Raw genomic sequence first — 26,157 nt, 5'->3', positions numbered from 1 at the left:
CTTCCTGATATCCAACCCAAACCTCCCTGGAGCAGCTTCAGGCCAGGCCCTCTCATCCTGTCACTGGTTGCCTGGAAAAAGAGCCCAGCCCCACCTGAGCACAACCTCCCTTCAGGTGGTTGTAGAGAGGGAGAAGGTCCCCCTTGAGTCTCCCCTTCTCCAGGCTAAACAACCCCAGCTCCCTCAGCCCATTCCATACAAGACTTTCCCTCTGGTCCCTTCACCAGCCTCGTTGTCTCCCCTGGACCTGCCCCAGCACCTCCAGGTCCTTCCTGCAGTGAGGGGCCCAGAGCTGCCCCCAGGACTGGAGCTGAGACCCCCCCAGTGCTGAGCACGGGGAGAATCACCTCCCTGCTCCTGCTGGCCACCCCATTCCTGACACAAGCCAGGATGCCAGGGCCCTTCAGGGCCACCTGGGCACACTGCTGGCTCCTGTCCAACCAGTGCTCCCAGTTCCCTCTGCTGGGCAGCTCTCCAGCCACTGCCCCAGCCTGTAGCCTTGCAGGGGGTGGTTGTTGTTGTTGTTATTGTTGTTGTTGTTGTTATTAGGTTGTTATTGCATGGGCACCTTCAGCCTCCCAGGGGCCAGGGACAGCAAACAGGATGCAGCAGGGGTGCAGCAGACCAGCAGGAGTCATGGTGCTGAGCACTCAGTGCAAGGCTGCCCCAGAGACACCCTGCTGGAGATGGAGGTCCTTGTCTGACAGACTCCCGAGGTTCGTTCCCTGCTGGGGACTGAGCTGGGAAGCTGCAGACAGGCTGGGCCCTCGTGCTGCCCCCCTTGCTGCCCAGACCCACAGCCACCAGCCCCACAGCCAAGGGAGGCTTTGAGCCCAGAGAGACCCAAGGGTATCTAAGAAGATGAAGAACTTGGTGTCTTTCCCAGACTGGCCAGGTCTGCTTTTGGCCTGAGCCGAAAGGCAGAGCCTGTGGGAACAGAGTGCTACCCACTGCAGAAGGGCCAGTGCAGCTGGAAATTGGAACAGCTGGAAATGAAAGAGTCTGTGGGACCAAGCAGGGTGCATCCCAGGGTGCTGAAGATGCTGGTTGGTGTTATGGCCAGGCTGCTCACCTTGAAAGGTCATGGCATCAGAGGAAGGCTGCTCCTGCCTGGGAAAAGGAAGCATCCCATCCATCTTCACTAGGGGCAAGAAGAGGATCCAAGGAGCTACAGGTCAGCCAGGCTGGCCTCAGTCCCTGGGAAGGTGGTAGAGCAAATATTCCCTGAAGCCATCTCCAGCCATGGGGAGGACAAGAAGGAATTGCAAAGAGCAAGCATGGATATACCAAAGACAAATGGCACCTGACCAATGTTATCCCTCAGTGCTGAGGTGAGCAGAGGTGTGAACAGCTGGATGTGTGAACAGCTGGATGTGTGCACAGTGGAAAGGAGAAGATGTTGCTCAGTGTGTGCCCTGAATTCAACAAGGTCTTTGACTGTCTCCCATAGTCTCCTTATAGCTGAACTGGTGAGACACAGCCTGGATTAATGGACCATAAGGGAGGTGGAAAACTGGCTGGTGCACAGGGTGGTGATCACCAGTGTGAAGTCTGGATGTTGGCAAGTTCACAAGGGGAGACCATCAAAGGTCACAGCTGGAGCCAGATGCTTCACAGCTTTACTAGTAATCTATCTGATGGAACACGCTCTCAGCAAGTTTGGTCATCATGCCAAGTTGGTAGGAGTGGCTGATGGGCTGGAGAAGCTGAGCAACCAAAAGGTTTTGTGAACTCTCTCCATGGAGATATTCAGGTCTGGACTGAACCTGATCCGGTCAACCTGATGGAAGTGGGCACTGGTCTGAGCAGCAGGCAGGACTACAGGCCTCCATGTGTCCCCTACTGCCTCAACTTCTCCACAGCTCCATGGCAAATGACATGTCACAGCTGAGTTCAGGAAGGGAGCTCCACAGCAGCACGGAGGCTACAAAACCATCTCATGTAGTAAAATCAAGACAGAGAGAAGCAAAGTTGTTTCCCCCAGTAGCTGAGCAAGAACGGGAGAGGAGAGAATTCAGTAGAGCAGGATCATGTTGCCAGGAGGCCCACAAACATATAGTGACAATGAATAAATTCAGGGTGGAAATCCAATTTAATTTCCATATGTAAATTACAGAGGGAGATGGGCTTTAGAACTGGAATATCAGAGGTCTACCCAGTCTTGAACCTACCAAGAGATGAATGTGCTGGTTCTGGGGGTAACAGTGTCCTGCACTCAGCAGCTCCAGAAGTTCCACTCAGGTTTTCTTCCTCCAACCTTAAGGGCTGGAGGGTTAACAACTGCACCAAATGGTGACACCATCAAACATCTCAGACTCCAAAAAAATTCAGAGTTAAACCCTTTGCACTCCCCTTCTTTCACAGCTAACAAGCAGGCCAAGCTGGTGTCAACTGTTCTAAGTGTTTCTTTTCCAGCAGATCATCATGTATTTGCTCTAAATCATTCAATATAGTTTCATTTCAGCTTTCTAACCACAAGCTGGTTTTCTGAAGGCTGTTCTGTTTTTTTTTTTTACTTTGGATTTGTTTCTTGTAACATTTTCCCCATCATTTCTGAGCTTAAGGGAATCTATTTTCTTAAAGCCCATTGCTTGAGTTTGCTCCTCTTTCTCTTTTTGTTTCTGAAGACTGAACTCTGCCAAACATCTGCATTTGCTTTTAATGGTTCTTCTACACCTTCTGGTATTCATCTTCTTACTGCTTTTGAAGATTTCAGGTTTCTTCCCTTTAATTCTCAGTTTTTCTATCCACGTGCTATATTTATTCCCTGCTTTCTCTCCCCCATATTCATTGCTTTTTGGAAAAGTCACATGAATTTTTTGAATATGCAGCATAGAAGGTGACTACAGCCCTTGGAGAACCTACCTGGGAAACTCTAGGTTACTTATGAATATTTTTAAGAGGAAAAAACGTGCTGCTAGTGGTAACATCAGCCCATCTTCCATGCACCTGGTGATAGGACTAGAGGAAACGGCCTCAAATTGTGCCAGGGGAGGTTCAGGTTGAATGTTAGGAGCAATTTCTCTGCTGAAAGAGTGATCAGGCCCTGGCACGGGCTGCCCAGGGAGGTGGTGGAGTCACCAGCCCTGGAGGTTTTTAAAATCCATGTGGATGTGGCACTTCGGGACCCGGTGTAATTGGATGTTGGTGCTGGGTTGAACGCTGGGCTTGATGACCTTAGAGGTCTTCTTCAACCTTAACGAGTCCATGACTCTGTGATTCATCCCCAACACTTTCTGCCCCAGCATCCTTGTTCCCAGTGCTGGCAGCAGCCACCCCCGTGCCTGCAGGGCCATCAGGTCTGGGGCTGCTGTCACCCACGGGCTGCTCTCTGACTCCATCACTGGCTCTGGTTGCTTTTTACCCTCCTCATGTGTCAAAGTGCCCATGATGTGTGTGAAATCTTTCTGGAGCAAAAGGCAGCCTAGAAGTGATTTTTTCCTACTGGAATCACACACACTTGTACCCTTCAGACAGGCAGACAACTCACCTGCCCAAGTAGCTCACACTCTCACTGGCTCTTCAAAGCACTGTTGGGTCACTGACAATTTAGTTTTTCTTCAGAAATTTAAGTTCTTTTCAGTAACTCCTTGAATCACAGATGAAAGGGGCAACCTGATGTAATTGAAGAAGTCCCTGCTCACTACAGGGGGGTTGGGCTAGATGGTCCCTTCCCACCCAGACCACTCTGTGGTTCTGTGATGAGCTTTCTCTGCTGAAGTGATAGATTTAGTAACATTTTAATACTTAACATTAGTCAAGGAACAATGAGACCTTTTGTTTCCTGACAGTTTGCCTCAACAGCTGTCATTCTCTTCAAGATGGGGCCTACAGGAAAGCTGGGGAGGGGCTTGGGACAAGGGCAGGGAGGGAGAGGACAAGGAGGGATGGATTAAAATTGGAAGAGGGGAGATTGAGGTGAGACATGAGGAGGAAATTCTTCCCTGTGAGGGTGGTGAGACCCTGGCCCAGGCTGCCCAGGGAAGCTGTGGCTGCCCCATCCCTGGCAGTGTTGAAGGGCAGGTTGGATGGGGCTTGGAGCAGCCTGGGCTGGTGGGAGGTGTCCCTGCCCATGCAGGGGGTCAGAACTAGATGATCTTGAAGGTCCTTCCAACCCAAACTGGGATTCTGGGTTTCTATGAATGCACTGAGAGTTGAAGCCCAGATAGGGCCCCAGGTTCATTTTGTGGAGAGAGCTTGCCTTGCATTGATTTTAATTTAAATTATTTTGTGGTTTGAGGATGAGTAGCAGCTGTTTCTTTGTATTTACTCACGTTTTTACATCTTGACAATGCCCTTTAAAGCCCTGAAAAAGCCCATGTCTTTGCCTTGCATTCCATGCAGTCAATCCTAACCTGTTGGTAGGAAACCAACACTGCAGAGGAACCTCTGTGCCTGGGAGCATTGGAGCACTGCCCAGAGCACCAGTGACTTCTATATTTCTCTGCTGAATTCCTTCCTTTCCCTCAAAGTGCCCCTTATTTTCCCTTTTTCTTGCTATTCCTGATGATTGAGCTGGGGTTGCTCTAGAGACCAGACAGCCTGGTCCTAGGTCACCATGAATAACCCCTCACAACATCTCCAGTCATCCTGTTAACTGCCACATTTAATTTCCTGACTTTCTCAGTATCTCTTCACCTACAAAACTCCACATCTTTCAAGGCAGCCTCCAATTCTTCCTTTTTTTTTCCCCCCTTTATTCCCTCTTTTTCTGCCCTATCCTTTTCAAAACTGGAGCACAGCAAGAGAAGGGAGGTGAAGATTGGTCAGTGAGGTACTGAGCAATGTCAAATCCTTCTCAGTGCTTCATATTTCTTTGTTCACATACTTGAACACTGTGGGGTTTTGTAGTGCCTGTTTCCAGCTAGTTAATAAGGATGGCATTTTATTTATGAGTTGCTTCAAACCTCCCAGATCTCTGAAGAAACTTTCAGCTTCTCCCTTCCAGTGCTTATGGCAAATTTCTTTGGATTAGTGTCTCAAATGGGGACAACATCCAAAAGGAGTGAGTTGTGGCAAGAAATTAGCTCCCCTCAAATGTGTTGAATGCACAGAGTGTTTCTGGGGAAATCCAATTTCTTCCTGGAGACTTTTAATACAACACCATCCAAAAAAAAAAAACCCCAAACAGATTAAAAAGGGACAAAAGCTTTTTCACATTATTTGTCATTCTCTCCATTTACATTCAGGAAAAAATGGTTGTGAGAGGGAACAATGGGGGTAGGCATTAAAATACCTACATATGAAACACAACAAGCCAAAGCAGAGAGGGAATGGCATAGAAAAGGGTACAGCCACCTCTGAAGACAGTCAACAAACCTTTAAATACTTGGTTTGCTTTTAAATGACCTTGACAACAAAGGGCACTGCCACATCTTAACCAGCCTGTTCCAACATCTGCTGAACTGTGGCTGAAGTCCAGTGGTGACATTTCAGCACTGTGCAAGACTAAGTCCCCATAAGCTATTATTTAAAATTTTTCCAGTCCTCTTAGTACATTCTGGCTTCGTGAAGGTCATAAAAGCCAACCCTCTAAAGATATTCAGTTAAAGCAACGTCCTTCCCCACTGTGAGGAGCTCAATAGGAAAAGGAATTCTTTGAAAACTAAGAGTTCATAGAAAAGCAGAGATGAAGCTTGATGGAGGGAAGGAAAGTGGTTGGATTGCCTGAAACAGCCTCTGATGAACCCTAGAAGGAAAATCAGGAAAATGATGAGCAAAATTTAGAAAATAAACCTCTCCTTAGTGCCATTAACAGCAACAAAATAAAGGCAAACTTGGGTTTGTGCTGCAAGGCAAAAGATGAAACCCAACACCTGCTGTTTCCAGGTTCAAACAGTCACTCACAGGCTGTAAAATTCTTGCTAAAATTCTTGCCACCAAAGAGCTTTTGGCAAAAAAAAGCCCAGGTGCACCAGAATTCAAGCCCCCACACCCAGCCAGGTTTGCATCTGAACACAAGAGCCCCTGCAGGTGTCACTGCCTGGGGTGGACAGACACAGCTGTACAACTTTCCTGTGTGGTCAGGTTGGTGCAGGCACATTTGCATCCACTGGCACTTTTGCTAAGGACAAGGAAAATGATACCCTGAGATGGAATAAGTTTCTGGGAACAGTGCTTTGGGGACATGCCCAGGTGGTCTCCAGCTGACAGGCCCATGCCAGCTCTGCCAGTGCTCCAGGTGGGCAGCACGTGTTAAAATCTGACCTGAAAATCACAGAGCAGGGCCCAAAACTGCACTAAAAAGCTGCTTTAAAAAGCCAAATCTAAAGCACAACCACCACTCTGTGCAAATCTAACCAGCTGCCAGCTCACAGCTGCTCTCCTCTCCAGCTCAGAGCTTGGAAAGAATTAGAGCCCAAACTTTGGCCAGCAGGGCCAGGAGGGGGTTCTGCCCCTCTGCTCTGCTCAGACCCCACCTGGAGTGCTGGGCACAGCTCTGCAGCCCTCAGCACAAGAGATACAGACCTGTTGGAGAGGGCCCAGAGAAGGGTCACCAAGATGATCCAAGGGCTGGAGCAGCTCTGCTGTGGAGCCAGGCTGGGAGAGCTGGGGATGTTCAGCCTGGAGAAGAGAAGGCTCCAGGGAGACCTTAGAGCACCTTCCAGTGCCTGAAGGGGCTCCAGGAAAGCTGGGGAGGGGCTTTTCATCAGAGCAGATAGTGATAGGACAAGGAGTGATGGTTTTAAACTGAGAGAGGGGAGATTTAGGTCAGATATTAAGAAGAAATTCTTCACTCTAAAGGTGGTGAGGAACTGGAATGGGTTGCCCAGGGAGGTTGTTGATGCCCCATCCCTGGAGGTTTTTAAGGCCAGGTTGGATGAGGTTTTGTGCAACCTGGTCTCGTGGTGGGTTCCCTGCTCATGGCAGAGGGGTTGGAACTTGATGATCTTTAAGGTCTCTTCCAACCTTAATGATTCTATGATTCTAAATGTCTGCATCTTCCTGTCAGACATGCCCTGTACCAGAGAATCACAGGATGGTTTGGGTGGGAAGGAGCCTTTAAAGCTCATCCAGTCCAGCCCCCCCTGTCCCTCAACCCTGGTCTTCAACTAGACCAGGCTGGTCAGAGCCCCATCCAACCTGACCTGGAACTGTTCCAGGATGGGGCATCTGCCACCTCCCTGGGCAACATCTCACCACCCAAATTTCTTCCTTCCCTGTATTCCTAGATCCTGTGAAAATCAGTTCAAGTGTTAAGCAAGCTAAGATGTTTTTTAAGTCTCATCTTTTATTTGATCAACAGCATATTTGGGAAACCTAGAGAAGCTTTTGGGAGCCCAATCCATAATTCAGATCTTTTGAATTTTAAGCACACACCTGAGGGTTTGAACATCACCTGGGACACTCAAGCTGGTAAAATTAGTGACAGAAAAAGGAGTTGCATTGACCTGAATGGTTATGACCTAAATGGTCAGCTACATATCTAACTTTGTGTTGTTAGAAAGCATCAAGAAAGCTGCCAGGTTTGGGCATCTTTTGTGAAAGAAGAAGGGACAAAACAATGAAAGGATACCTCTTCTGTATGGGAACTGGCTCCTGACCTGGGAAGGGTTTTCACCTACTCACGTGCAGTTACCACAGGCAAAGGCTGAACTGATGCACAAGAGTTTGTCACATGAGCTCATTTTAGAAATGAGCCCAAACACTTGGAATCAGGGACAGAGGATTGAGCATCTCCTGGGGAGGAGCAGGTCAGTGGAGGCTGCAAAGCCAAAGAAACCCAGGCTCAGTTCAGCAGCAACAATTAGACTGAAGCTTTTCCTGTGCAGAAGCTCTTCATCTTTTAACTCTCTAGTAATTAGGTCATTACAAGATTAATTGTTCAAAACATTTGGTTTCACTCCTCCTTTTTACTGCTACTGGGAGCTTTCCACTGACAAAAAAGCTCCCTATAAATCTGGAGGCTGGCAGTGCCCCTGGGGAAAGGCTTCCCTGACTCTGACACAGCAATAAATCAATGCACATGGAAACAAAAATTAGTTTGAAACTTCAACAATGGGAACAATCCAGAGGGAGAGGAGAGCAGGCTGAGGATGTGTCCCCTGCACAGCTGCTCTCCTGCAGAGCTTGGCCAGGGCCAGCAGCTTCCTCCCAAGTCTAGGGCCACATTCTCCAAAGCCCAGGTCTCTCCAAAAGCTTCTCCAAATCCTCTCTTACAAGTTCTTAAGGACATACTTGCACCACTTATGGCTGTGATTCACTCCAAGACCAGAGGAGCCACAGCAGGGTATAATAAAGATATTTTTTCCTGACTTGTTTTTAAACGAAGGAAATGAATAGGAAACATAATGTGTGGGGGTTTAAATTATCCTAGATTTTATAGCACACATTTTTAAAGAAGATTTTTCTGGGAAAACTCTGATGACGTGACTGAGCTGGTCAAAAGCAGCAGCAGCAGCAGCTCCCCTCCCCTTGGTCCTAACACACACAACTCTGAAAAGTGGGGAGAACTCACTCACAGCTCTGGGGAAAACAAACCTTCTGAGAAAGGAACAAGGGGGAAAAAAATAACAGAAGAGCATCTACAAGAGTTGTATCTGAGGTAGTATTTTCCCCCTCAGACAGCTGCAAACTGGGGTATCCCAGTGTTGGGGGCAAAGGGCTGGAAGCAAAGAATTGCCAAAGGTGTGTTGCTAAAGCTGCTCAATGTGACAAAAAACCCCTGGTGAGACCATGTCCTTGCATCTCTTCTTCATGCAGGTTTGGACCGACTTTGGTTTCCATGACAATGGGATTTTTCCTCCCCAAAATGGAAAGTAAGAGCCTCTTCCTCATCCTATTGCTCTGCTGCAGCTTGCTCAGAGCTGCTGACTCTCACCTGGTAATTGAAGAGAAGACAGAATGCAGCCTGCCAAGGAGCAACAAGATGAGCCTCCAAGATCTCCCACCCATCTCCATTGTAGGTGAGTAAACCTTCCATTGGGTGCCAAGTTAATGACATTTGCAGAAAGGACCTGGTTTTGTTGATGAGCACGGGTTGTTTGGGCAGCTTTTTGCAGCCTTGCAGCTTCATACACAGCCTGGCAGGGTGCAGGGCTGCAGCAGCAACGCAGCCCCAGCCCCAGGGATGGCAACGTGAGAAACCACCAAAAATAACTAAAAATCATCAGAAAACTTGTCTTAGTTTCACAGCTTTCACTTCTGGTCCTGTCATGTTGAATATTTGATATTGAAGAGAAGTGTTTTGCCTGTTCACAGGGGCATGAATCTTCATTTGATAGTCTAGTGCAAATAGAAACATTGGATATATTCTCTTTTTGTTAAGGGTCTGCTCTTCTGGCTGAGAAATCAAGAGCTCTTTAAGGTTTTCATTAACCCCAATAGGCCTGTGTGCCAAGTGGTCTTTAATCAGGGGAAGGAAAGAGCACTGCAAGGTGGAGCAAGAGGTCATCTATGTATCCAAGCAGTTGTGTCCCTGCCATTCCTGGGAGGTGACCATCTGTCCTGCTTGGGAAGAGCCTTGTCAGGGCAAAGCTGAACTCCTCACTGAATTATCTCCTGCTGTCTGCCAAAACTCAATGCAATTTAAGCCAATATTTTTCTTTCAAGAAACTTACAGGTATTTAGGGATAATGAGCTGCAGGGTGTCATTCACAGCTGTGTCAAAATGTTGATCTTAAAAATACAGCTGCTCTTGTTTAGCTGCTGTCTGCAGGCTTTTAGAACTTTTGCTTAAAGCAGTTTGGTTGCTGACCTTGTTTCCTGTATTTTCCCTGAACTCTTGCTCAGGACAACGTTTCTTTAAGGAGAAACAGTTGCTCCACAGTTGGATTTCCAATGAAATCTGACCGTTTGAATCCTGAGTTAACTCAAGGTTCCTCAACTGCAAGTTTATTACAGATTGACCTTCGTGCTTCTGCAGCCTCCCAAGCCACATCATCTCACACTCCTGTGGCCCGGGATGTCTCCCATCTAACACTTCCCATCTTTTTTTTATTCTAATTAAAATCAGAGATGTAAAAGACACCCCCCTCAGCAGATTACTCTGTCTCTTCTCACAAAAATGTGCCCATGCCTTAAACACAGCAGGTAGAGTATGAGCTGCCACATATTGCTTTGCCAAACAGACATCCCAGATAATCCCAGCAGCTGGATGAAGAGATGCAGCTGTGCCTGGGGTGCTGACAAGAGGGAGAAGAGTGGCAAGAGTTGCTGACAGGCTGGTCTTGCCCATTGCCACCACAGTAATAATTCATTTAGACCAAATACATTGTTCAGCCTGGAGAAGAGAAGGCTCCAGGGAGACCTTAGAGCACCTTCCAGTGCCTGAAGGGGCTCCAGGAAAGCTGGGGAGGGGCTTGGGACAAGGGCAGGGAGGGATGGGATGAGGGGGATGGATCAAAACTGGAAGAGGGGAGATTGAGGTGAGACATGAGGAGGAAATTCTTGGCTGTGAGGGTGGTGAGAGCCTGGCCCAGGCTGCCCAGGGAAGCTGTGGCTGCCCCATCCCTGGCAGTGTTGAAGGGCAGGTTGGATGGGGCTTGGAGCAGCCTGGGCTGGTGGGAGGTGTCCCTGCCCATGCAGGGGGTTGGACTGGATGATCTTTAAGGTCCCTTCCAACCCAAACCATTCTGTGATTCTGGGATTCTATGATAATATTAAAAGAATGTTTAAATAACCACAGCCCCCCCTCCCCACACTGTCCACTTCTTTACAGATGAGCAGTTAGAACTTGTCATGCTGACAGATATCACCTCTGCTTATATGAGCTAACAGAAAAGCTCCTTGTCAGCTCAGCTTCAACATGTTGGACAGAGCTTCCTATCACAGTGACACTTTCTTATCCCAAGCCCTGGTCCCAGAATGCCATTCTGGTTGGCCACAGAGAGCAGAGATGACAGTGCTCATGTCCCAGCTCAGCTCTTTGATGTGGGTGGGGTTTTTATATATATAAACAAGAAACCTCATTTGCACTCAGCTGTTCACACACCCAGTGATCCATCACGCTGCTCAGAAGATGATCTCTCTGGCTTCAACTCAATAAAACCCCAGGCTGGAACCACATCCCATGGGGTAAGCAGAGGCTTTGCTGGCATCAGCTAGTAAAACATGCAATCAGCTAATTAATCCTTGCTCCTTACAGCTCTGCAAACAGCAGCTGGATCCACGCGGGGGGGTGTCAGCAATATTTTCACCAGCCCGTGGTACCTTTTCCTGCACGGTCACAGATGGGGTTTGTAAGGAGCTGGGCAGTTGTGCTGCTGTTGGAAACACAGGAGGCAGAACATGAGGGACATGGGATTAGAGACCAGTTGGGAAAAGCAGAAGTTTTCTCCAACCCAGAGGAACCACAGAAGAGACAACTCCAGCCCTCACCTGTCAAAAGAAGCATCTCTACAATTCCTACTCAGCATCATTTTCTTCTTTACCAAGTGCCCTGGAATAATTAAAGCCTATTTACATCACACCAACAGTTAAATCTCTGTTTGATCACATTATACCCTTTAAACTGAATAGTATCAAAACAAGTTGATAGCTGCAGCAATCCAGACAATTCTGCAAAATTGTGCTGTAGAAAGTTAAATTCAGGTAGAACTAAACGACTTGCAAGCACCTTGGCTACTGCCAGGAGCTTCAAAGGGCAGAATAACAAAGCCAGCACATCCTGCCAGCAGGAACTGGATCTAACCCACTAATCCTGCCCAGTGCAAGGCCTTTTTTGAGACCTGCTCTTAAGAAGTGTCAGTAACTTCACATGCTTGAAGAACAGCTTTTCTTAGAGATGTGTAACCCCGACCACAACGATGCAAGAATAACAAAAGAAACCCCTCAAACCAACCCAAAATGTGTATTATTCTTTCTGCATCTCTGTAAACCCCTAAATTATTAAATATTCAAAAAGATACGGAGAGCAAAGACTGGAATCACCAAGGAGCCACCACCCATCAGTGGCATATGTGTCTTTTTCACCCCAATCCTCCACCACGTGCAGGCTCTGCTCATTGCCAGCCTCACACAGACAGAATAAAGGGATAAAAAATACAGATTAGTGAGCTGGGAAGTGTCTCCCACTGCAAGAGTCTTTCTGTGTTAGATCCTAAGACAAGTCAATGTTTTATATAGAGGGTGCAATGCCCTGACCTGCCTGCTCTCCCACAACAACAGGACTGAGCATCTCAATCAAACAACACGTGCTGTAAAATTGACTTAACGTTATGTTGTGCTGTTCTCTTTCAAGATTTAACTAAAAGATCCCAGAAAGTCAGCAGGAAAGAGGCGGAGAACAAGAAATCTTCCAAGGTAGGTGACTGTTCACACACACTGTTGAATTAAAATGGTTTCATACCACTCTGATTTTCCTCAGTGCATTCATTTGCAAGGCTTTCACAGCCATTCCCCTTTTTAAATCATTTACATACAGTTTGAAGCTCTAAATACTGAAAAGAAGAAAAAAAAAACAAACAACAACAACAAACAAATGCAAAACATTAATGGTGGAGAGAAAACTCTATGATCTCAGACCAGAAATTAATGTTTGGGCTTGGGGAGTCTCGTTGGGTTTGATTTTCCTTCTGTTTTTTACACTCCTCTCTTGCACAAAAGGTACTTTTGTATAAGTAAATCTTGAGCTGGCTGAAATATTTGTAAAATTCTCCAGGCAGCCACCACAAAGAGGTGCCCTGATCTGCAGGTGACCTGCACAGGCTCAGCAGCCCAGGGGCACAAACTCAGCATCTGCTGGTGTCTGCAGGGGCCAAAACATTAGAGGCAGACAAAGAAACTGGTGTTGGGTTGAAAATGTTCACCTGTCGTTTTCCCAGATCAGTAGCTTCAGGTTGATAGATTTGCTCACCAGGATGTTACCCACAGGCCCCAAAGGTGAAGTTTTACATGGGCTGGATTCCTGTATTTTATACACTGTACAAAAGAGTAGGAAATAGCATTTTAACTTTCTTTCTTATATGCCATGATAGCCACTTCCAGCCAAACAAATCATTGCTGCAACCAGAAACATTCAGAGCTCCTCCTTTTCCTTTCTAATTGGTGTGGTCTATCTTGTGTGGGGAACCTTCCCTGAAACACTTCCTGAATTTGCAAGATGACCCAGGTTGAAAGGAGCCTCAGGACACCAGTTACAGAATCAAACACAATCAAAGAATTTTTTGAGTTGGAAGGGACCTTAAAGATCATCCAGTCCCAACCCCCTGCATGGGCAGGGACACCTCTCACCAGCCCAGGCTGCTCCAAGCCCCATCCAACCTGCCCTTCAACACTGCCAGGGATGGGGCAGCCACAGCTTCCCTGGGCAGCCTGGGCCAGGCTCTCACCACCCTCACACTCAAGAATTTCTGCCTGATCTCTAACCTAAATCTCTCTTCTTTCAGCTTAGAACCATTCCCCCTTGTTCTCTCACTCCCTGTTCCTGTAAAAAGCCCCTCCCCAGCTTTCCTGCAGCCCCTTCAGGTGCTGGAAGGACACTATCAGGTCTCCCCAGGGCCTCCTCTAATTAGCTCCACACTCAGCTCAACACAGGAGATTCTTGTGATCAAACCTTGTCAAAGCATTTTAAAAGCTCCTCAGGCACTTAGACACCACAGAACATCTTAACTTAAAACTGAAACTCCTGAGAAACTACCAAGTTTAAAAAGTGGACAGGGTGCCCGTAGCAGGAAGGACCCAGAGATCCTTTCCAGGTTCCAGGCACATGATCAACCCCAAGTTTTCCACCTTTCCAGATCCCAGAGAAGCAGCACTCCTTGGCTGAGAGCTCTGATGAGCAATGGGTTACCAAGATCCAAAGGTAGTTGAACAAACAAAGCAGGTGAGGCAGAGCATTGCCAAGTCACCTCCCCACTCTCTCGGCCTCAGCTCAGCTCAGGATGTCCAGAGGAAGCCATGGAGATGATCCAAGGGCTGGAGCAGCTCTGCTGTGGAGCCAGGCTAGGAGAGTTGGAGTGTTCAGCCTGGAGAAGAGAAGGCTCCAGGGAGACCTGAGAGCAGCTTCCAGTGCCTGAAAGGGCTCCAGGAAAGCTGGGGAGGGGCTTGGGACAAGGGCAGGGAGGGAGAGGACAAGAGGGATGGATGAAAACTGGAAGAGGGGAGATTGAGGTGAGACATGAGGAGGAAATTCTTGGCTGTGAGGGTGGTGAGACCCTGGAACAGGTTGCCCAGGGAAGCTGTTGGATTTAGATGGTCCCTTCCAACACAAACCATTCTGGGATTCTATGATTTGAAAAGTTGGGAGATCCAAGAGTAATTCCTCACATTCTTCCACTGATAAGGTCATTGTCCTCACAGACTCTTGTGTCCCTCTTTTGCCTGCTGCCACATTCTTCTCTAGCATTTTCCAAAGCTCTACCAGCACAAAATCTGGGGCTCACAAGGTTTACCACCTTGCTCAGTAGGTTGGTCTCAAGCCAGCATTTCCCTTCACCCAGCCCCACCACATCTCTGTGTTGCTTCTACTCCAGGTCTCACGACTCATCCCAAGCCAGAAGCTCCCGCGCTTCACTTTCTTTGCACCTTTGCTTCCTTCTGGCCCGTGCTCCTTTGATGTTTATGTGCACCTTCATGGTTTTTCTTCTAGAAACACGCTGAGCCAAAGACCTCTCCGAAGCCAAGGCCCACACCAGCTCCTGACTGTGTCCCCAACTTCAGAACCTGCAAACCCCACCTGAATTCCTGCTGTAACTACTGTGCTCTCTGCAAGTGCCGGATCTTTCAGACCATCTGCCAGTGTCTGCTGCTAAACCCCAAGTGCTGAGCCAGGCTGGGAACACAACAAGGCCCTGTCTTCCATTAGCTTCTTCAGCGTGTATTTCCAACTGCCCCCACGTGTCTAGTGATGTAGAGAGCTCTGAAGCTGGCAGCCTGGATTTGCCCCTCTTAAAATTAGACTATGTTGGGTTGGGTTTTTTAAAATGTGGTTAATGCCATCGTCACCACCAGGACTTTCCAGCGAGTAGAGCAGCAGGGAGACTGACACTGAACAAGTCTTTTTAGTAAAACTGACCTGCATTTTTATAAATCGTTCTGGGTTCTTGTTAGTTTAGGGTTTTCTCGTTTATCTGGGGCTTGTGTTGTGCTGCTTTTTTAAGGTCTGATGAAGCACAGACTGCAGTGCTGTGCCCCAAGGGCACACAAAGAGCCTCACCAAAACAGGACGGGTTGATCCAGTGAGGGACCAGTGCTTGGGTTTGCCCACCAGGACAGCACAGCCAAGATGTCCTGCTGCAAACACAGGTTTCAGGATTAACTCCCTTTTCAGACACCCAGGAAAAATCAGGACAAGAACTTACATTGGTTATTCTACCTGACAAGACTGACCCAAAACCATAAGACAGTTTTTTATCATCCTCAGCTGAGCCTCAGTATGTCCACCCCCAGGGTTTTTAGTCATTCTGGCAGCCACCAGTATCTCCAGGGTGTGCAATATGCAATTATATTTGGACCCAGAATGTATCTGTGCCTCATGACTTAAAAATCAGATTTTCCCAGCTGTACCCATAGGAGCAGAGCCCTTAGCCCTTCATCTCCCTTGAGGTGCACCTAGAGCCCCAAAGCAGGAGCACATATTGCAGGACTTTGCCCAGGGAGGTTGTGGCTGCCCCATCCCTGGCAGTGTTGAAGGGCAGGTTGGATGGGGCTTGGAGCAGCCTGGGCTGGTGGGAGGTGTCCCTGCCCATGCAGGGGGGTTGGGACTGGATGAGCTTTAAGGTCCCTTCCACCCTTCACCATTCTGTGATTCTATGACTGAGGGAGAAGGGGAAAACCAGCAAAAAATGAACGTGCATCCCAGATGTACAGCTTGAAGAAAACCATTCCAACCAGCCAGCTGCTCCTTCTTTGCCCATTCTTACTCAGGACAACTCCCAGCACCTACCCCAAGTGGGAATGGAGGTGGCAATCTCCATGTGCTGCATGCAACCAGTGACCACAGGAAAAATAACTATCAACACTGGATCAAGCCCTAAGGCTCAGAAGCAGCTCTGAAGGTATGGATGAAGCTCAAGGCAGTGGTAAATAAGTGTCTAGAAGACATCTTCCTCTTGTTCTTCAAGCTCTTTGCCATAACCTAGAGTTATCCAAGAGAGCACAGAAGGAAGCCCCTTCTTGGTTAAACTACCAGGAGAGATGTGGTGGGTCACAGGAGAGCAAAGAGGGAGCAGCCCCAGAAACTGTCCCAAACACTGAAGCCTCTTCCTCTGCCAAACTCCAACTCTTGCTTTTTACCTCATCTGGTCTATATCTCCAACATCCCTCTCACCCCTCTGGTACAACTCTGTGTTCTTCTGGAGGCCTTTCTTGATTCTAGCATTTTCCCTTCATCCCACCTCCCCTCACCACAGGAGCCACATGCATTCCCAGGGCTGACCCCACATCTCTCATCTTCACTCCACCAGCCTGCTGGATCCCTTCACCACTGTCCCTACCAGTGCTCTTTAGCTTTCACAGACACTTTCTAACCATGAATTTCTAATCCCAGTCCCCAATTTTTCTAATGCTCCTTGTGGGTCTGATTGAGAGGAGATTTCATGACTGATTTATCACTAAACACAGCTGAGGGCTACAAAAATCTTCCAGGCAGGCAAAGATGATACAGATGACAGCCCAAGGGGGCTCAAGCCATATCAACTTCTTCTCTTCTAGTAGTCAGTCCAAAGCCCAGAGCTCCAAACATAGCTCAGATGTTGACAAAAATATGTGTTTTAGATCTTTTGCTCTGCTATCCTGGCTGAGGAATCTGTAAGCCCTTCAGTTCCAATAAGATGAGGAGGAGGAGGAAGGGTGACACATTACAGAGGGCTTGGGAAACAGAATTTGGCCCCTTCTTCTTCTAGGTAAATAGGCAGGTTCCCAGCAAGTTGTTTCCAAATTCTCATAACTAAGAAACTGTCCTCAGTTAATCTTACCAATAATCACACAAGTTCCCATGTGGAAACAGGAGCATTTTCTTACCAGAATATCCAGCTGGGCAGAAAAACTCTTTTTGGCCAGGGTGGAGGGGAGGAGGAGGAGGAGAGGAAAGGGAAGGGAGGAGAGCCAGAAATCAATCCAAGAGCTGCTCTCTAGGCAGCAGCTCCCACTCCAGCTTTGCAGAACCACAGAATGGTTGAGGGTAGCAGGAATCTCTGGAAGTCACCTGGTCTGAGCCCCTGGCCACCTAGAGCTGGCTGCCCAGACGTTTTTTGAGTATCTCCAAGGAAGGAATCTTCACAGCCTCTCTGGGCAACCTGTGCCAGTGCTGGGTCACCCTCACCATCAAAAAAAGGTTTCCTCACGTTGGATTGTCTCCATTATGTCCATGTCTTGCACTGGGGAGCTCTGAACTGAACCAGCACTCCAGGTATGGCCTTACCAGTGGTGGGCAGGGAAGGATCACCTCCTTGACCTGCTGGCAGCCAGGGACACCATTCCCACCTTTACCACAAGGTCCCACCATTGGCTCACATTCAAGTCTGTGTTCACCAGGACCTCCAGGTCCTCTTCTGCTAAAATGCTTTCCAGCTGAGTGGGCCCCAGGATGTGTTCACTCATGGGGTGGTTTCTCCCCAGAAGCAGGACTATGTGCCTCTGTGTGTTCCTCTGTGTGGAACTGCAAGAAGTTCCTGTCAGGTCATTTCTCCAGACTGCCCAGGTCCCTCTGGATGGCAGCACAACCCTCTGGTGTATCAGCCACTCCTTCCAGTTTTCTGTGACTTGCTGAGGGAACACACCACCCCATCATCAGGACATGGTGCAGTTGGATGGTGGTGTTGGGTGGGTGGTTGGACTTGATGATCTTAGAGGCCTTTTCCAACCTTAAGGAGCCAGTGATCACCCAGATCATGGAAGATGTGAGCCGTGGCTTGGGGCTGCCAGCTGAGGAAGTGAGAAGTGCTGAGACCCACAACCAGGAGCCAGAGACAGGGCAGCTGAGCCAGCAAAGTACAGGATGGTGCATCAGTGCAATGAAGGAAAAGGAACATGTGTGAGAATGAGGGGGTTTGCTTTTCAACACAAGCACCTACTTTTTCATGTAGCTTCTGTGTGTAGTGCATTTTGACAAACTAGATTTATCAACAAGCCTTTTTTTGTAACTGGACTTAGTTAGAAAGAGTTTATGCTTTCTTTGCCACTCATCTATCACACCAAAAATATATATAATCAAATACTCTGGAATTGTTATCAGCCTTGGTGACTTTCCTGTCCTGGGGAGGCTCACACTGCACGAGGTGTTGGTAGGACACAGCACCAAGTGACACACGTACACCTTGTATCTGGTTTAGGTACCACTAGTTGTTTGGCTCAAACCTGTATGTTTGAAAGAGGATACCCTGCTCAGAGGCAGAGCAGGAGGGGGTGTAGAGGTGCAGGCTGGATAGTGCTGGGGGACTAGGATGGCTGCTGGGGGCAGCACCAGTAGCTGGACTTGCTGAAGTCAAGAGGCTACAAGCTGTGAACTTCCCCCCAGAGATGCCTTCACCTGGAATAGGGAGCATTTCCTTCCCAGTAGCTGTGTTCTGGATTTAGGATGAGAACAGCCTGATGCACAGTTGGTGCTCAGTCCTGTGTACCCCAGGGCTGGGGCTGCTCAGTGTCCGTGCTCTGCCACAGAGCAGGTGCACAAGAAGCACGAGCCAGAAGATCAGGAGGCTGCAACCAGCAGCAGAAGATACATGTAGTAGTTGAAGAGCAATCCCTGCTTCCTGTGTCAGATGCAAACCCCTCCAACCACTGCATGCTTCTCTAACCGTGGGGATGAGACCACGTCCCACATCACTTTTGATACACACACCACCACCAAAAGCTGTTCCAGCTTTTATTTTGCCAGGATCCAGGCTCCTCTAGGTATTTAGTGGCATCACCAGCAAAGTCTTGTGGCTCCTCACCCAGGTTAGCCAGCAACAGGACCTGAAGCAATATCCCAGTACTAGCAACATGCTTAACACCATTGTTGAACATAACTCCAGAAAGCTCCAGATTAGAGATCCTGAGATGTTCTACTGATAAATTATCTAACATGGTTTAAAAATGGTCCCAGTTCCTTCAGATCTGACAATACATTGAGGATCCTGCAGGGAGGAGGTGCTTCCAGCTCTGTTGCTCATTAGCTGCTTCCAGTGCACTGGACAACAGTGAGAGAAGCTTTGCACCTAGAGGGGATTGGGTGGAATTCTTCCCCTTCCCAATCAAATTACCCTGACCTGGGGGCCATGATGCCCAAAATGTCAGCCTGGACTGCCAGGCTGGTTTATGTTTTTCTGGTTCTCCAGAATCAACACAGTTGTTTTCTGCTTCTTGCACAGTTACATTTCAATCAGCTAAGAAGCAGGACATGAAAATTTGACACATACCCCCTGGGTTGTTGGGTTATTTTGTTCCCCTCTGGTAACTGACTTTTCACCAGTTCAGCAGCATCAGCAAGTGCCCAGTGTCACCTTAGACACATCAGCAAGGCATGGCAACACCCATGAAAAGCTGAGCAGATGTGACATTGGAGAAGACCATCCCCAGCTGGAGCACCATCACAAGGCCAGAGACACACCAGACTGCCCAAAAGAACAACCCATCACTCTCAAAGAGCCCTTCTTAAATCTGTGGTATCTGCAGATTACTTTCTGAGGCAACAAGAATATTTTATGGGCAGACTTCTCAGATGATGTGCAGAAGGCCAACAGGTGGCTGAGTCTCTCTTCCACCTCTTCCAGAAGAAAGAGGAGGTTTCAGTCATTCCTGCAAGGTTTTTCAGTGAAATGAAACAAATCCTGCAATTGCTGCATGGCATAAGCACACACATTCCTATCCAAGAAATCCTTGGGGATTCAATCCTGACCAGGAACCCTAAAATGGCTGTAAATAGTGTCATGACACACTTGACATGTGGCATTCATTGAATGCACATCAACACAGGGCAAGACAAAATATTCCCTCCCTACTGACCCAGTTCAGGCCTCTTTCAATGAGTAGAGATCTTCTACTGACTTGATCAAGAACAGAGGGAAGGGCTTCAAGCTGCACCAGGGCAGGTTCAGACTGGACATTAGGAAGGATTTTTTCCCAGAAAGAGTGGTCAGACACTGGAACAGGCTGCCCAGGGAGGTGGTGGAGTCACCATCCCTGGGTGTGTTGAAGGGTGGTTTGGATGTGGTGGTGGTGGATGTGGTTTAGGGGAGAACTTTGTAGAGTAGGGATGATGGTTGGACTGGGTGATCCCAAGGGGCTTTCCCAACCTGAATGGTTCTCTGGTTTATGATCATAATTTAACAAACACTCTATTATGAGCTGGATTTACCATCAGTGCTCTTGTGGTGCCCTTCCTATTGTTGGCAGTTTCCTCAGCTAAAATGTCATTTGTGATGTCAGGTGGGCTTCCCTTCCCTCTGCACAGCTGCCTTGAGCAGGGAAACAACAGCTTTACACAACTTAAAGCAGTAATAGCCAGAAATCCACCATGAGAATTGAGAACATGCAGCCTGGCTCTTCCTTATGTTGTTCCATAACAAGTGTTAAAAAAAAAAACAACACCAAAAAACAAAACACCACAAAACAAAACAAATATATACACTGATTAAAGGCTAATGGTCTTTCACCTTTAGGTGTGGGAGAGCAATTCTTCAAGTCTTCAAGGATGGAAATGGGAGCAGATGCATTCAAAGCAACTCAACAGCCACGGGGTCCCTCACCCTGAAAAGGCCACAGAAATCATAGAACATGTGGGGTTGGAAGGGACCTCTCAAGGTCACCCAGCCCAGCCCCTGCAGTGAGCAGGGACCTCTGTAACTAGATCAGGTTGCTCAGAGCCCCATCAAGCCTGACCTTGAATGTCTCATGGGATGGAGCCTCCACCACCTCTGGGCAACCTGCTCCAGTGCTTCACCACCCTCATAGTAATGAACTTCTTCATAATGTCAAATCTTAATCTCCCCTCTTCCAGTTTTAAGCCATCCCCCCTTGTCCTCTCCCTCCCTGCCCTTGTCCCAAGCCCCTCCCCAGCTTTCCTGGAGCCCCTTCAGGCACTGGAAGGTGCTCTAAGGTCTCCCTGGAGACCTCAACTCTCAGCCTGTTTTGTAGGAAAGGTTCTCCAGCCCTCTGACCATTTTTGTCACCTGCTCTGGACCTGCTCTGACAGGTCCATGTCCTTCTTGTGTCAAGGGCTCCAGAGCTGGACACAAACATCTGGCAGAGCTAGACCACTTCAAGACAGAAGGTTTCAGTACTTAAAAGACCTCCTTGTTATAAAGCTGTGATTGAATTAATAATATTTTTTCCACTTGGGAAACAAATACTTGGAGTCCTTCATGAGCATAACAGATTCTTTTCTATCCCTTTATTCTCTTCAACTTGTTCAACAACCCTCCATCACAACTGCTTTCTTCCAAGCACAAGAAATGTCATTTCTTTCTCTACAACATGGCATCTTGGTGGCAGCTCAGACAGTATCTCAGGCAAAGGCTTTCACTGCCAAAAAGGGTCCAAAGGACCTTTGTATCCAAAGGAGTTTGTATCCAGTTAATAAAACACACACAGAATCACAGAATTGCCAGGGTTGGAAGGGACCTCTAGAGATCATCTAGTCCAACTCCCCTGCTAGAGCAGGATCACACACAGGGAGGAAGCTTTGGAGGGGAGGACAAACAGGACCACCAAATGTTTGTTCTGAGTGGAAACCAAGTTAATAATGCAGATACCTACACTAAAAAACAAAGCAAAACCTGGCTGTCAGTCAGACTCCTGAGCATTTAAAGGTGCTTTAAATCAAACAGCAACAAAGATGCTGTTCAGTTTAGCCCATTTAATATACCCTTTGAGAAATCACTTCCCAGTTGATGAAACCAAAACCAAAATGCTACAGAAAAGAACATGTTGCTGAAGAGTGTCTCTGGACTCTACAGATGGTAGAATAAAAACCTTTGCTCTAGACTTTGGGTATCATCAAGAGTTTAAACTCTCTGCTATGGAATTTCAGGAGACTAGACAAGCAGAAGGGATGCCAGTCCCCCTCCAGTTCAAGAGGATGCAGCAGAACTTAAAACCTTATTGTTTTCATCCTGTTAGCTTCTGGAAGTACTATTTCATGTGACTTTTCTTAATTCTTCTTCTATCTTTGGTTTGCTGTTGCTTTCTCCAAGCTGGTGTGCAAACCACAAGCACTCATGAGAGCTGGTGATTTCAAAAAAAGGAAGACAAATAGTATTTAATTGTAATTGATGCTTCTTACAGTTGTGCAAAGTTCTCCAGAGCCAAACAATGCTACTGCAAAAACTCTGGAAATTGACTACATTTGATTTATCTTAAACAAGCTCCAAAGGCTAAAAAACCACAATTGGCTTCTGGAAAATTTCATATCATCTTCCAGCAGAACTGCTGCTATGAAAACAAGCTCAGCCATGAATCACAAAGTCATCAGTGGAATATTCATTTACACCCACCCTTTCTTCTCCCCTCAAAGTGATCCACATGCCCTAGGACTGTGTCCGTCCATCAATCTCCATCTCCCAGAACATCTGCCCATGCAACTAAAGAGCAAGACCAGTAAAAAGCAAATCAGTTGCTTCTTAAAAATCATGGGACCAGCTCATCTGGTGGAGGCAAGTGGAGAAGGTGATACAGCTTGTAGTCTCACCACTTCTGACTCAACAGTGGAGGAAAAACAAGGCAAGAGTTGCAATATTTAGAAGGAAATAGAATTTTCACAGGTAAAAACAAGGAAAGCATTAGCAGAAAGTTCATCTGAAAACACTTGAGAAAATGTGATTATTCTTCTTGGTCAAATCAGAGACTTGTCTAAAGAGCAGGAGTACAATCCTTCACCACTCAGCTCATTTCACCACCAGGTTCAAGCATTTGGCAGGACAAGACTGCCCAGGAAGACAGTGCTCATCACCATCCTGGGACAGCTCAACTGCAATGAAGGGCACTGGGCTGGTGGAAACTCCTGAAGATGTTAAAAGCAAACTAAAACTGGACACAGCATTGAACAAGAACTTTTCCTGGTGTGGCAGCCAGGTCTGCTTTAGCACTGCTTCATTACTGGGTGCTTTTCCCTGATCTACTTAATGTCTGTTAAATTAATAGCTAGGAATGGCTAAATATGAGGAACTATTAAATTAAAGCAGAATTGGGCATTCCCCAGTTCTCAGCCAGTGGTTGCCAGTATTTGGGGGGCAGGGGAGCAAGGGGAAGCTTTAAATCTAAGTCAATTCTTATATTATGAAAAAAAGCACACACCACATCTCCTTACTCCTGACACACTGGACACATCCAGCTTGAGCACCATCAGTTGGAAATCTCAAAAAATGAAAATTTCCCAGCCAATCAGTTGGAAATCTCACTTGTTTTCTATTTGCCTTTCAAAATGAGCCTGCAAACAAGACTGGGGAAAGAGTGAGATGACCTGCAAGGCAGGGCTGCTCCAGAACTGACATCTGCCCAGCCTGGTTGAGGACACAGGCCTGGCAGACACCACAGTGGAACAAGTGTTCCAGGACAGCCTCCTCCCTGTGCCTTTCCCTGAAAACATGTGCAAGCACAGTTAAGTGCATCACACCCTGCCTGCCCCTACACCAGACCTGTTGAGCTTCACAAATTTGAGAACAAAACTTGCCTTTGTTTCCCCTTCCTGCTCTCCTGGCCATGCAGAGGTCTCTGCATCTGCAACATGGCACCATGACCCATCTGCCCCTCTCTGGGGTCCTGGGATCACATCCAGAGATCCTGTGGCTCACATCTCACCCCCCGTGCCCTCTGCTGCACAGCCCCACAGTGAGGAAAGCTGTTGTCTGTCACTGTCACAGGACTCACCATGAGATGTCAGATGCTGTAGGAGCAGACGTGTGGCAGTTCAGCCCTGAGGAGGCACTTTCCAGCCCCCATCCCTGCAGATGCTGGGCTCTCCTCAGTGCTATTGCTCCTCATTCATTTGCTCCTGCTGAAACCCTTGTAAGGTAATCAGAGTGGGGCTGAACAACCCCTCTTCAGGGAATCAAGATGCTCAGCCTCAGGCTAGACTGAATACTGAGCTGACTGCACAGAGATTAAAACCAAAAATTAGTTGTAAATTGGTGAAACTCTTTGGCAGCAGATGTGCTCTTGCAAATAAAAATCAAGAAGGCTGATGATTTCACAGAATCATTTACTTTGGAAAAGACACTTAAGATCAGAGTAGAGATTCACAGAGTCTGTGAATCACAGAATCCTTCAGGTTAGAAAAGACCTTTAAAATCATCAAGTCCAACCATTAGCCCAGCCCTGCCAAGGCCACCACTGCCCCATGTCCCTCAGCACCACATCGACACAGCTTGGAAATCCCTCCATGCATGGTGACTCCCTGCACAGCCTGGGCCAGGGCCTGACCACTCTTTCAGTAAAGAAATTCTTCCTAATATCCAATCTGAACCTCTCCTGGCACAACTTGAGGCCTGACCCCCCTGGCTCCAACCTCCTCCCAGGCAGCTGCAGAGCCAGCAGGTCTCCCCTCCCCTCCTTGTCTCCAGGCTGGACACCCCCAGCTCCCTCAGCTGCTCCTCATCAGACTTGTGCTCCAGCCCCTTCCCCAGCTCCACTGCCCTTCTCTGGACACACTCCAGCCCCTCCATGTCCTTCTTGTCCTGAGGGGCCCAGACCTGCCCCCAGGATTGGAGGTGCAGCCTCAGCAGTGCCCAGCACAGGGGGATGATCCCTGCCCTGCTCCTGCTGGCCACACTAGGGCTGACACAAGCCAGGAGGCCGTCTGGTTGAGGCTGATGAGCTCTACCTCAATAGTGGCTGCACAGTAACAGCTAAATAAAACCATCAAACACCCTCTTGCATTAATGCTGCCCATTCACACACTGGACTGTTGACAGGTACTGGGCATAGCATTTCTAACCACAGCACTAACCACAATGACACTGCAGGGAGTGGGAGGAAGAAATTCTGCCAAGGGTTTTATTAGGGTCTGTCTTTGATCTAGTCCTCTTCAAAGAATAAAGATCTAGCAGAACATACTCCAAAGACAAGTTTTACATTTTCTTAACTCAAACCACATTTCAAGCTGAATTCCCACATTGCTAACTTGCTCAAACTACTTTCAGCAGCAAACCAGTTTTTTGTGAGCTTGATCAATGAAGATGCCATGCTAGGAAGTCACTAGACACCTCCTTCTGGCAGTGATGCTTTAGTGCCCTGGCCTTGCAAAGCAGAGGAGATGTTTCAGAGCTGGTCAAGCTGCTGGTGCTTGGCCACTTCCCTGACTTGTCTATGGCATCATGATTGTGTGTGCCTAGAGTTTGAACAGGGGCTAAACAACATGAACTAGCACTGGGCTGTCCAGGCAGTTTTGCACACAGAATCTCACTAGAAATGTTTTCAGAAACTCAGGAGCTGCTGCCCTGAGCCTAATACTTACCAAACTTCCTAGGAATCATAGAATAATTTGGGTTGGAAAAGACCTTTGAGATCATCCAGTCCAACCATTAACCCAGCACTGTAGAGGCCACCACCAAACCATGTCCCTCAGCACCACATCTACACAGCTTTTAAATACCTGGGCAACCTGTTCCAGGGCCTGACAACCCTTTCAGGAAATATTTTCACCTAGAGGGTAGTCAAATATCCAGAGACAAGCCCAAGGAGGTGATGTGATCTCTGTTCCCAGACAACTGAATGTCACCTTTGCAAGCTCCTCTCAGCCTGACCTGACTGGTCATGGTATGAGGACAGGGATGAACCAGAGACCTCCAGGAGGCCTGTCATAACTAAATTATTCCATGAATCCATGATCCAAGTCCAACAGCACAATTTACAACCCTGTACTTCAGGATAGCAAATATTCAGCTAACAAATGCATTTTTGGGAAGCCAAAGCCCAGCCAGAAGAAAACAATGAAGAATAAGGAGGACAACAGCCAGTCCTTGGTTTTCTATTGCATTTGTTCTACTACAATCACATGTTCTCTCACCATTCCTCTGCCACACACAGCCAGATCTGACAAGCTGACCAGCACTTCCATTTACATGTGTGCTGGAACTGTGTGTGTCTGCCTGGGGCTCAGTGTGCATCACTTTAAAGGATGATACCCTTGAGATTTGTGGGACCCAAACTCAGTTAAAATTGGTGCTTTTTAGATGTAGATGCAAAGGAAACCAATGGAATGAGTGGCATACTGAGCAACACCTTGTTAACTCATCCCTTTTTTTTGCCTCCTCCAACAGGTCATTCTCCACACCACCTGTTTTAATTGCTCACACCACA

General features: G+C 47.7%; 1 protein-coding gene across 1 annotated transcript in view; it reads left to right on the top strand.

Annotated features, from left to right (window-relative positions):
- The window catches only part of ASIP (agouti signaling protein), a 32,160-nt gene extending 17,340 nt beyond the window's left edge, over window positions 1–14,820 (top strand). The window contains exons 2-4 of the mRNA XM_051632835.1: window positions 8,704–8,906; window positions 12,182–12,243; window positions 14,531–14,820. Of these exons, the coding sequence (XP_051488795.1) occupies window positions 8,726–8,906; window positions 12,182–12,243; window positions 14,531–14,707 (420 nt within the window). The 5' untranslated portion in view covers window positions 8,704–8,725 and the 3' untranslated portion in view covers window positions 14,708–14,820. The remainder of the gene's footprint in view (window positions 1–8,703; window positions 8,907–12,181; window positions 12,244–14,530) is intronic.
- Window positions 14,821–26,157: the final 11,337 nt, after the last annotated feature.

Source organism: Apus apus, chromosome 15, assembly GCF_020740795.1.
Source record: "Apus apus isolate bApuApu2 chromosome 15, bApuApu2.pri.cur, whole genome shotgun sequence".
Taxonomy (NCBI): domain Eukaryota; kingdom Metazoa; phylum Chordata; class Aves; order Apodiformes; family Apodidae; genus Apus; species Apus apus.
The sequence above is the reverse complement of the archived record's forward strand: the minus strand, read 5'-3'. Positions and strand labels throughout refer to the sequence as shown.